At 38.5% G+C, this 12,716-nt stretch overlaps 1 protein-coding gene across 3 annotated transcripts in view; it reads right to left on the bottom strand.

Moving 5' to 3' along the window:
* LOC131431043 (serine-rich adhesin for platelets-like) overlaps positions 1–12,716 on the bottom strand; it is a 301,920-nt gene that overhangs the window by 40,111 nt on the left and 249,093 nt on the right. For all 3 annotated transcript variants that reach the window (XM_058596493.1, XM_058596484.1, XM_058596503.1), the window contains exons 6-8: positions 6,429–6,547; positions 5,951–6,258; positions 648–1,027 (exon numbers count right to left, since the gene is read on the bottom strand). In XM_058596493.1, coding sequence (XP_058452476.1) covers positions 648–1,027; positions 5,951–6,258; positions 6,429–6,547 — 807 coding nt within the window. The remainder of the gene's footprint in view (positions 1–647; positions 1,028–5,950; positions 6,259–6,428; positions 6,548–12,716) is intronic.

Consider the following 12,716-nt stretch of genomic DNA (forward strand, 5'->3'; position numbering starts at 1 on the left):
TTAGATACACACAGACAGGAGGACCGTTTCATGAATAAAACATCATTTAGTATTCCAGCCAGTTGGCCATTGTTTTTGATGCTTGCTGCAAGTCCGTCGGGAGTAGCACGTGAACCATTCCCGGCACTCCACTAACGATCAGGGATGTAATTTTTGATTAGAGAAACGATCCCTGCCACTGGCATCGGCAGACGTCCGTTCGCCCGTTTCGAAAGTATGGTACATCCCTGCAGAACCGACCTTGCTTACCACCCCCAGAACCTGACCCAGACCGGACTAACGGGTTGAGCGAAGTGTGTGTGTGTGTAGTGTGACTATAAAAAGAAGCTACTTTATCTCTGCGCTTTACGCCTGGGAGAGCTACTATTTTCCCCGTTTAATCGTTCCCAAAACTCGTAGCAAAACCCCCTCCCCCCCTCGTTCGCTCACCCGGGTGGCCTGTAAATCTGACGCGAATAGGGAAGCATTGCCCACTACCATCCCGAGCATCAGCATGCAAACGAGCCCGATGACGACGAAGACTGTGTCGAATGGGTCGTTTCAACCCATTATTGAACTTTTTTTCGCCCCCTACATCCGCACTGCAACGGAATGGACTCATAATGATAGTAGAATCGAATCCTGACGTTTTGTTCTAGCGAACTCACCTGCATATTCCACGTTCGTGGCCGGGGGTGCACTTTCTGTCCGGCAGCGGCAGCGGCCGCGTTCGCCTGCTTCGTTTGCTGCATAATCTGCGTAATTAGGTCCAGCTGTTGACGGGTCAGTCCTTCGTTGCCACTGCCACTGGCAGGCGAGCTCGGCGACGGGGACTTGGAGCTGATGGCACCGGTTTCGCTGAGATGCCCACCGCTACTGTTGTTTAAACTTTTGGAAGAACCAGTAGCGGAGGTGGAGCTGCAGGAGGACGAGGAACTGTTGGAACCGTTGCCGTTGCCGTTGCTGCTGCTGGTGGAACTAAGTGCCGTTGTCGGTGCGGAAGTGAACTGGATGCTGCAGGTTGCGCCATGGGGAGAACTTGCATCACCTGAAAGATCGAACCAGACGAAGTGGTTAGTTTACTTATTATTATCAGTTTTAATGAATGGCAATCAGCTGGGTGGAATCCGAAAAAAAGAATTCTGATGATAAATTGTATTTGACACAACAACCATGAGAAATCACAAGCACCTACTTTGATTGAAACTTTTCTAAAGTAACTGGATAGTGACCCTTACACGATCATTAAAAGTGTCATTACTAATGGCGTTTTCGTTTTTAATTTGCACTACACTGCTGCAGTGCTACACCATGGCATGAATAAACGAACAAAAATGACGAAAACATAAACAGTAACCATTGACTACAATAAACGATTCCATTGCACAGAGCTACACCAAACTTTTGATGAGTGCTACACCAGTGGTATCGGTGCAGAAAAAGTGTAGCACTAGTGTAGTACAATTGGCAAAAACGAACGGTTTCAGTGCAGCTTTCGCTACACCAGTGTAGTGCAATTTAAAAACGAAAACGACATAAGTAACGACACTTCTGCTCAAACGCTCGTCATTACTGCATTACTGTACATCATTACTTTTTAGCATTACACGTTCATTATTAATGATGAGTATTTGTAACTACTCCAGCAATAGCAATATTTTTATTTTCGTTTAGCTGAAAATAAATTTGATTCGCCATTGAAACGTTAAGGTTAATGAAATATTAACAATTTAAATCTACACTTTGTCATTTTTCGCGTATAGTTCTAAAGATATTCATCACTTCCACACAAAAAATAAGAAGAAGAAATAATGTTGGTAATGATGGAAAATCCACAATTCCATCATTACTGAACTCGTAGACCTTACACGATCATTAAAAGTGCCATTACTTTTTAGTAATGACACTTTTAATGATCGTGTAAGGGCCGCTGATGTTTACTTGAAGCAAACAATCAGACAATGAAATTTTTTCCGAATAAAGAGTAGGCTGTGTGTTTGAAGCAGAAGTGAAAAATTATGCGAGTGACGTTTTTATCACTCCGTATGGTGGAAGAGTGGTGTTTTTTTTCACCAGGAAGAAAGAATTTTATCCGTACTTTGGCGACTCGACGTCGCGACACAGCGAGGTTATCACTGGTAGTCCAGTGAAAAAGAAGTCCTGTGCCATTAATCGGCGTCTTCTCAAAGTGAGGTAACATCAACTCGAGGAAAGAAGAAAGAAGAAGAAGATGAAGTGGTGTTTTAGAGCAAATTCATCAGCTGGAAGTTTCATATGGGCAATCTATAATGGAACTAAAAAGGAAACAAACGTATCACCAGCCAGCCGTTCTAGTTTTATTTATTCGAACAGTTCTGCAGTTCCGTTCTATTTTTTCAATATTTGAAACGCTGCTGGGACTGCCAGTTTCGTTTGTTATAATTTCCGGATTTAAATTGTAAAACTGACATAAATTAGGCATCTAAAACTAGAACACTCCTGAAAATGCCCTTAAGATCGCAATGCCGGACCATTTTGAAAATTCAACTTTGCCAGGTCACAAAAATGGGAAATCGTGTAATTTGAGTAAATCTACCGAGGGCAGTGTTCCCAAACCTGGCATCGTGTTACCGAGTCACCTAAACTATTGCTGAAATACTGAAAAACACCAACCCAGAAGTTACATAGGGATTCCGTTCATAAACCACCTATCAGTTCGTATTCACACTTCATCCGACACAGTCGAAAATCGACAAAAACAAAGACCAGGACTGAGGGAAAACAAGATAAAAAACCTTTTTTAATCCACCTAGTGGTGTAATGATGCCTTTCTCATATGACTTATATTTTCAAAAACATCACTTACTTACTTTGGGTTTGAACTACCATCACCTTTTCAATTTTCTAAACAGTTATTTCCAGTTAATATAGATTTAAATGTGTCAACCCTGCACGCTATAAAAATTGAACAAAGCACGCTGTGTGCTAGGTGGTGGTATTTTCTTCTTTCGTTTTGCTGAACAAATTTCAAATACATCACGAAACATTGAATTCCGATGCGATTGACCAACCAAACTCATTGAAATTCTTCATTCTCTCTACCATACTGCTAGTAAAGTGGCAATGATTTTCCCCAATCGCTGTATCAAGTATAATCAAAACCAAACACTGATAACAGACGATTGAAAACTCGTGCACATGTCTGTGTGCTCGGTGATGTTTTCAAAACTCCAAATTCAGAGTCTCGGCGATTTGTGCATCCAAGCTCATATACGTTGATCAAAACTATCCATGCATAACTTTAGTTCGAACGTTCGAATGCATCATCTTTTACTACTCATAACACATGGGCTGAAAAGTCCCGGGCCTAACACATAGATGGCGCTGCTAGTCTTATTGCACCTTTTTTTAGTTAATGTTAAACTTTAAAGGAAAGCTGTTAAAATTTCATGATATTTTATTCATTAGTTTGTGAATTATTGTGCTAAGAGTGGCGGTGTTTTTGTTATTTTCAGAACAAAGAATCAAAACCAATTTCGTATTTTATTTTTACACTGCTTCTTGATGGAAAAAATACCGTTCAAACAAAGCAATAGCTTGAAGAGTGTTATGGAGACTCTGCTCCATCAGAAACAACAATAAAACGTTGGTTTGCTGACTTCAAACGTGGTCGTAGAGACACCGATGATGCAGAACGCAGTGGACGTCCAAATGATGCGGTAACACCAGAAAACATAAAAAAATCCACAAATTAGTTTCGAATGATCGAAAAGTGAACTTGCGTAAGTTAGCTGACATCAAAATAACGTGTTGGTTTAATATTGCATGAGCATTTGACTATGAGAAAGCTCTATTCAAAGTGGGTGTCGCATTTGCTCACTGTTGACCAAAAACGAGAACGTGTTGATGAATCTGAGCAGTGTTTGGCTATGTTTAAACGTAACAAACCGGAATTTTTGCGTCGATATGTGACAATGGATGAAACATGGATTCATCACTTCACTCCGGAATCAAAACGATCGTCATCTGAGTGAACATCAATTGGTGAACCTCGGTCCAAAGCGCCCGAAAGCACAATAATCGGCTGGAAAGGTTATGTGTAATATTTAAAGACTATTATGAGAAAGCCATTAACAGTGAATATTGTTAGAGCGTTCAAAGGCTAAAACTGCTAAGAAGCGACCGCATATGTCACAATTCAATCAAAACAATGGCAAAACTACATCAATTGAACTACGATTTGCTCCCACATCCACCGTATTCGTCAGATTTGGCTCCCATCGACTACTGACTGTTCGCAGACCAGTAAAAAATGCTTGCCTGCCAGTGAGAAATTTCGCACAAATGAAGAGGTTATCAATGAAACTGAGGCCTATTCCGAGACAAAAGATAAATCGTTCTGCAAAAGTTGTATTGAAATGTTAGAGTTAGAGTGATTGCGTTGCTTTTGATGGAGATTACGATGATGAATAAAGTTAATTTTGAACAAAAAAAAAATCGTGTTCTCTTTGTTAGGCCTGGTACTTTTCAGTCCATGTGTTTCTAGGCAAATTTATAAATTTCGCTAATTAACTCGCCCCTCGGTGCACTTTTGGTGATCAGATCAATTGTAACTTCGGAACGATTTTTTTCTTGGTTATGATGATCACTAATGATTTTTGTTTTTTGGTGAGTTTCCCAGTCCTGACAGCGACAATACAGTGTAGGGAACAACAGTTTATTCAAAATGAGCAAATAAGAACTACAAAAAGCCTGAAACTTGGCCGCTACAAAGTTAGACCATTGAAATCTTACGGAAAGAACGGATGCATCTAGATGTAAAATAGGTTTATGAAATACAATTCAACAAGACTTGTAACTCAGTGTATATTATTTTTAGACGTGCAGTTGAATTCGATTCGGTTAACAACGAGGTGTCACAGTGTTGAGTATGAAACACAAAAGGCGATTCCATCTTACATGATTTTTGGATAGGGCGGGAGACATCCTTGTAAATTGCTAGTAACTTACAAGAATCAGTTAATTACGTGTCAGTTTTGTAAACCCTACAGTATTCACGTTATTTTATGCGTCGTTCTTCAAAAAATGCAATATTTTAATTACAAAATTGAAATGAATCAGATTATTTGAATTCAAAATGATCGTCAGAGTTGTTACCCACTGTTTTGCTATTCAAAGAGACACAGTATTTGAAACCTTGGGTCAAGTCAAAACATTCGAAAACAGATATCATACGTTGACAAAAAAGTTCAGTATTTCGGGTAATTTATATTTGAAATTCAGTCATACGTAACGCCCCGGACTCCATCGAATGGTACAATCGGAATTTACTCTCGATGAGATTTCATCATCGACAGTCGCAACATTACTATCTACCTAAGTAACGAATTCCAAACATTCTTCCTACCGAAAGACCTCCTCTCGTCTCGAGCAGTGAAATAGTGTCAAATTTGCCAATTCCCCCCCGGTTATGGTTTTCGAGAGGAAGCCGTCATGTTGTTCGGAAGAAAAGAGCATTCGATTACATTCGATACTGTGACGGGAGAAAAAAAAAACGGATTGCATACACAACAGAGGGAGAGAGAGAGCCAGGGAAGAGTGCTTGAAATGCACACGAACGAGGTGACAAAGTTTTCCACATGTGAGACATGTCTGCCTTCCACCGTCAGCATCATCGGATGACATGGGAAAAATACTGATCAGCATCGGAACTATGTAAAATACAGTTGACAGCTTCTTACGAACTGTCAAAACAGTAACGAAAGAATGTAAAATAAGGATACGTATTGAATAATTATTGATGCTTTCATCCGTAGATTAAAGACAGGGCATCTTTCTGAATCCGATCCGGATAGGCTAAAAATAGCCTTATCGGTAACCCTTTGTTTGATCCGACTAATGAAATTATTAGCCCTGCTACCACCCAACGGAATAATTTCTTAATTAAGAACCAGAATTCCCACCCACATCCCGCAAAGCAATGGGTTCTTACCACTGGCGGTGGCCGGCGAGAGGCTGAGCCCACTGAGTGGGCCGGTAGTCATCGACGTTGTCGTAGCCGTTGCCGTCGTCATGGCCATCGTCATCGCGGAAAGCGTAGTCGATGCCGTCGGGCTGGATGTCGGTGTCGAAGCTCCCGACAGTCCACCTCCTCCTCCTCCTCCTCCTAGTCCGCCGGCAGCACTGTGATGATTCTCGGTGTGCCTTCGCAGTGAACGGGCGTCGCAGTAGGACTTGCCACATCCTTCGGCCTTGCACTCGTACGGTTTCTTGTTCCGGTGTGTCAGCATGTGACCGTTACTGGAACAAACGGGATAAAAATTCCAATTAATCAAAGGTATTGGTTTAGGCTCTAGCAGCACCATACGGTCGGTTCAAAGAGAATAAGTTTTAGTTATGGTTCCGGCCTTAGGGCTACGGCTAGGACTAGAGATGAAGTTTGATAAAAGAATAGCAAACAGTTTACTTACAGATGGTCCTGTCTTTTGAACGCCTTCGAGCACATTCCGCAAACATACTTCCGTTCGTCGCTGTGCGTCAGCTTGTGCTTGGCCAGGGCCGATGCATTCCCGAACACTTTACTGCAAACCTGCGAATGAAGAAATGGAAACGTTGAGAATTAGCAAAATGAATTACTAGAATGGATCGCGGATGTTAAACACTACGCGATATTCCGATATCTGCCAGCAATTAATCACTCAATAGCTGAGTACCGAGCCCAGTAACGAATGTTGTTTCAGCAACACATTCTTCACCTTCTTGTAAATGACTTCCGCGGAATTGTCTTGAAATTTCGCAGCACATTTCGAAGACGAAATTACATTCTTTCACCTCTCCCCTCCTCCACGGCCAGAAGGAAGAAGCGCGGAAGGCAAGAATTACATTATCCTTCCGTGGCGGATGTCTTGACGCCCTCTAATGAGCCCATTAACGTGATGAATAATTTAGGCTTCGAGGCCACAAACAACGGGCGGAAATCGGCGTCGTTTGTGGAAATCCCGCCCGCCAAAATTAACGACCCGCGAACCCCGGGCTACACACACACATACAAACACACAGAGGTTCCCATCGTGTAGTTTACTCCAGTCAGTTTAGCACCAAAATGAGCCAAGTGGCCAAAATGAGAAGTAAGTTGCTGACATAAATAAAAGTGACGGATTGACATGACGACAGCCGGTTGCGAGGTGGGATTCGAAAGCTAAGAAAACGAATTTACTGTGAACAGTTTGTGCGATGTGATGTTCCTGTCAGAGAAGAGAGACGGATTTAATTTTGCAATTAGTAACTCTGATGATACTACAAGTAGCAGTAATTGCCCGGGTTCAATTCCAACGTGTTTCTGACCCGAGAAGAGAATTACCTTACAGCTAAAACCTCTATAATCGAAACAAAAAAAAATCGTTTCACCGAATTATGCATTATTCAGATTTTTTTTATTTTCGGCATAAAATTTTCGACTTAAAACAAATTTTTAAGTGGTCACCAACGTTTCGACTATTTACTGTAGTCTTCTTGAGGGATTGTGGAAAAAAATTCTATCTTAAATTTGTGTCCCAAAAAACACCATCTTTCGCGACAAGTGAGTATAAAATTATTAATTTAATTAACGGGTCATTTTAAGGCCCAACACATTGATCTCAAAATATAGAAAACGTTTCTTTCATTGAAATGATAGATTATATAGCATTAAACTGTTTTTCAAAACCAACATTCGATGTTAAGGGGTTACACCACTGCAGAATTTCCAAAAAATCGGAAATTTGTTTTTCATTGCCAAAGGTAACCAAAGGTATGATCTTAAAAATAATAGAATAAATAATATTTTTATGAACAATTTTGTGATGAAAAAATGCGGTTTTATTTTCAAAGGACTGCCATTATACAGAAAATCAATTAATTAAAGAACCACTACGCACCTCTATGCACACTGTAATATGAAATATGATCGAAAATTGCGGCAGCTGAATTTCTGGCCGTCGAAATTCAGCACTTTCGCGGAAATGCCGCCAAGCCGCCATTTTGTTTTTCAATTTTTAAAACTGATCATTTTTTTTGTACTTGAATATACATATTAAAAAGTACTTTATACAAAATTCGGATTACTCAATTTTTTTTATCCCAAAATAATAAAATAGTCCCTCTCTTTGTTTTCTACAGTGGTGTAACCCCTTAATGCGATTAGCGGCTTTAAAAAACGATATTTACTACTTTACATGCATTTACAAAATTCGATGGTTTTATAACAAGCTTAAAATAAACACAAGGAGCAAAACCTAGTGCTGCGTTTTATTCTTTTGTTTTTCTTTCAAATAGTTATACATGAGAAATTTGTTTTTATCATACAAGCCAATTTAATTGAAAAAAGAAACGAAAATGGTCAGAAGAATGCGGAAAAAGATCAACAAGATTAAAAAGGAAAAAAGAAAAAAAAAACAGGAGAAACGGAAAAAAGGATGGAATGAAAAGGAAGGAGGATTGAGCAATAGGACACGGGAATGAAGAAAATAATAAGAAAAAAAAGGAACAACTAAAAGAGAAAGATAAAAAAGAAAAAGAAAATGAAAAAAGGTAAAACGATGGAGAAAAGTTGAGAAAGGAAAAACAAAAATGAGGAAAGGAATAGGGGAACAGGAAACCGGAGAAAAAAAATTGGAAAAGTATAATAAAGGAAGAAATAAAATAAATATTACCATTTAATTCTGTTATAAGTATATCACGTCACTATACAAATTCACTATGTATCTCACGACACTATAAATCTTGTATAATAAACGTCACATCACATATGCACATTTCGAATACAATTTATATTCATCTTCAGTGTGATAGTTTTGTTTAGTTATTGAAAGAATGCTGTAATGTTGTTCCTTTTATATGGAACGGAAGTAGGTAGATTCCTACAACAGGTATAAACACCTCGAAAAAATTATCTAATTTGTTTAGGGTAGGGAGAGATTAAGTGTTTTCTATGTTTGTCTGTCCCCTGTGTGTAGGTAGTAACTTAAAGAGCCAGGAATACCTATTTCCTTGGTCTCTGTTTAGTAAAGAAGTGGAATTGTGTTTGAAAATTTCCAGACTTTCTGCCGAATCTAATTTCCATGGGTTGGAAATTTGTCTTAAAATTTTTATGTCATTTGTAGTGAAATCATGGTTTTCGGAAAAGGCATGCTCAGCTACTTTCGACTTGAAATGGTGTGATAAACCCCGTTCCAGATCCTTGGATGCTTTCCCTATTTCCGCTATGTGTTCCTTGAAACGGATATCTAATGATCTCTATGTTTGTCCAATGTATAATTTATCACAATGAGAACATGAAATTTTGTATACCCCCGATTTTTTCAATTTGTCAGTAGGATCTTTAGTAGATCCTAGTAAAGTTTTCAACTGGTTGCTAGTACTACTGAACACTAAATCCAAGCCAAAGGGTTTTAATTTTGATTTAAGTGGATATGCCATGTTAGAGTTGAAGTCTACCGATATTCTTTTCAAGGTTTCTGATAGGGGGTCAAAGTTGTGAGTGATAATTTTTTCAATGATCTTAATTTCTTATCGAGGATTGGAAATGAAACGATATAAGAGAAAATAATAAACAGAAAAATAGAAAGAAGAAAGTAAAATAAAAAAAGGAAAATTACGAAAAGGAATAGAGAAAAAATGAAGAGGAAGGGAAAAGGAACAGGAAACAGGAAAAAAAGAATAAAATGAAAACAGAACAAATGATAGAGCAAAAAGGAAAAGAGAAAAAATGAATGAGGATAAGGGAAAACGAAAAAAGGAAACAAGAAAAGGAAAAAGATAAAGAAAAATGAATAAAAGGAAATAGGAAAATGAAAGAGGAAAAATGGAAAAACGCAAGAGGAAAAAGAAAGAACAAAAAAAGGAAAAAAGAAACAGGAGAAACGAAAGAGAAAAAATAGAAACTGGAAAAATGAAAGAGAAAAGAGGAACAGAAAAATGGAAAAAAGTAAGGGAAAAAAGAAAATCAGATAAATGAAAAATGGAAGAAAAACAAAGAAAATGGAAGAAGGTAACAAAAATAGGAAAAAAGAAAAAAATAAGCCAAAATTAAGAAAAAATACGGAATAAAGTAAGGAATAAGGAATAAGGAATAAGGAATAAGGAATAAGGAATAAGGAATAAGGAATAAGGAATAAGGAATAAGGAATAAGGAATAAGGAATAAGGAATAAGGAATAAGGAATAAGGAATAAGGAATAAGGAATAAGGAATAAGGAATAAGGAATAAGGAATAAGGAATAAGGAATAAGGAATAAGGAATAAGGAATAAGGAATAAGGAATAAGGAATAAGGAATAAGGAATAAGGAATAAGGAATAAGGAATAAGGAATAAGGAATAAGGAATAAGGAATAAGGAATAAGGAATAAGGAATAAGGAATAAGGAATAAGGAATAAGGAATAAGGAATAAGGAATAAGGAATAAGGAATAAGGAATAAGGAATAAGGAATAAGGAATAAGGAATAAGGAATAAGGAATAAGGAATAAGGAATAAGGAATAAGGAATAAGGAATAAGGAATAAGGAATAAGGAATAAGGAATAAGGAATAAGGAATAAGGAATAAGGAATAAGGAATAAGGAATAAGGAATAAGGAATAAGGAATAAGGAATAAGGAATAAGGAATAAGGAATAAGGAATAAGGAATAAGGAATAAGGAATAAGGAATAAGGAATAAGGAATAAGGAATAAGGAATAAGGAATAAGGAATAAGGAATAAGGAATAAGGAATAAGGAATAAGGAATAAGGAATAAGGAATAAGGAATAACCAATTCTTAGCGTTATTCGCATTCATGAGACACCTTGCATTAAAAAATGGAGGAATGGAATTGATACACTTCCCCTTTCTTCTGCAACCAAAGGGGCTTTCAACATTGAAAAAAACAACGCATATCCGATTAAGTTCAAATTTTGCAAGAATACATTCTTTGCTATGCTAAAGGGTTTGTGTACTATTATGTTTGAAAATTAGAGATGACCATTGTTTGGCACCTTACTACCTTACACGCTCGATGTGGCTCAAATTGCAGTCCCTTCTCTACACTGAACAAGCCCTTACCGCATCAGTCTAATTAATATACTATTATTCTATTGGATAATGATATGCGATATTTTCCTGTTTCTTTGTTACTGGTTATTCTATTATTTACAGCTATGTATTGATTTTTGAGTTAATATTTTTTAAACTTTCCGTTTTTTTCTCCATTTCTTTTTGTTTTATATTCGAAAATCCCATACAATCTATGCGGAAAGGTTGAATGATATAGATTTTTTAAGTTTTTCACTTGGTGGGCAGTGTGCTTACAAAGTTTTGAAATCATTGTAAAACAAAATTCAAATTGATATTTGAAAAATATCTCTAGTCGAAATATTAGTAGAAGATCAAAGGTCAGCACTGGCTTACTTGTATCGAGCTTTTAGAACGAATGCCTGGTCCGTACTCGAGTTCCTAAATGACATAAAGCCGTACCTTTTCGGATGTTCCCCTAGCAGAACACACTGTTTTCGGTAAGCTTATTGATGAGACCACTCTCCCTATATGGCTTCATTTTGCCGGAAATCGGAACCCATCCGATCGGGCTCCCACCAAAACCATTCTAACTTACTTATTTACTTACTTCTGCATTGTAGCACACACACACACACGCATCATCAGTGACGGAGCCTACTGCGACCGGGCGGTGAGTTTCCAATCACGCACTTGAACACAACGCATATAAAATAAACAAGGCTTGCTTCGTCTTTATTCCGCAAAATTCTGGTCCGGAAAAGTTTGAATCGGTTCGCCTTCAGTTTAGGCGTGATGCTGGAGTAGTGAGAGGAATTTGCCATTTTGGCAACTTTCGCTTGCCAGAATGCGACGACGGATCGGATCTGCACGAAGTTCGACGGCAACCGGAAGTACTTCAATTGGGATTGGGTAATAAGAGGAATGCGAGTAAGCTGCTTTACGGGGGATGTTTCCCCGTTTCGTTTCCAGTTAGGCGAAAGTCTTCCATTACTTCTGTGGCTTTAATGTTTGAGTTTGGTAACGAGCGGTACCGGGAGTTTGCCGTACTTTTCTTCCATTTTGATTTAACATATTAATATGATTGGCAGGCTTTCGTTTCGATGTGCAGTCAAAATTGCGTTGCCGAACGAACTGTCATCACAGTTGGCGTCGGAAATACATGATCTAAAATTTTTTCGTTATTAAATTCTTCTGAACGTCAGAACGAATGAATCAAGGTGTTCAAGCACCGAATACAATGGTCCCACTTTTGACACGCAACTAAACCGTTCTGCTATTGTACTTCCACCTGTTGATGACGTCGTTCAACATGACAAAATACCTTCCCAAATTCCCAAAGTTGGCCCATTCCGGAAGGAGGGACGGGGGGTTAAACTTGTTGCCCTGCATTATTGATGTCAGTAGCATTAATTTCCTCTTCCTGCCGTTGCCAGCCTTTAGATTTGCAGCCCCTGCAATTGAATAAAAGCGGCACGTGACGGCAGCAGGAGATGACTGATGGTTATCGACGTAGTTGCGGAATCTGCCACCAGCTGGCGGTTTCAACTAGTCGCCAAAATTCAACAATCGCTCGCTACTGCCTGCCACCCGGACACAGAAATGCTGGTACAGTTCGGATAACAGAAATTTGAATTGATTAGAATACATTACGGATGGTTCTGGTTTGATGGTGAAACTCAGATGAAAGACTAAACGGTTTAATCACCATGGAAAAATTACTACCAGCGAAAT

The sequence above is a fragment of the Malaya genurostris genome, chromosome 1 (genome assembly GCF_030247185.1).
Source record: "Malaya genurostris strain Urasoe2022 chromosome 1, Malgen_1.1, whole genome shotgun sequence".
Taxonomy (NCBI): domain Eukaryota; kingdom Metazoa; phylum Arthropoda; class Insecta; order Diptera; family Culicidae; genus Malaya; species Malaya genurostris.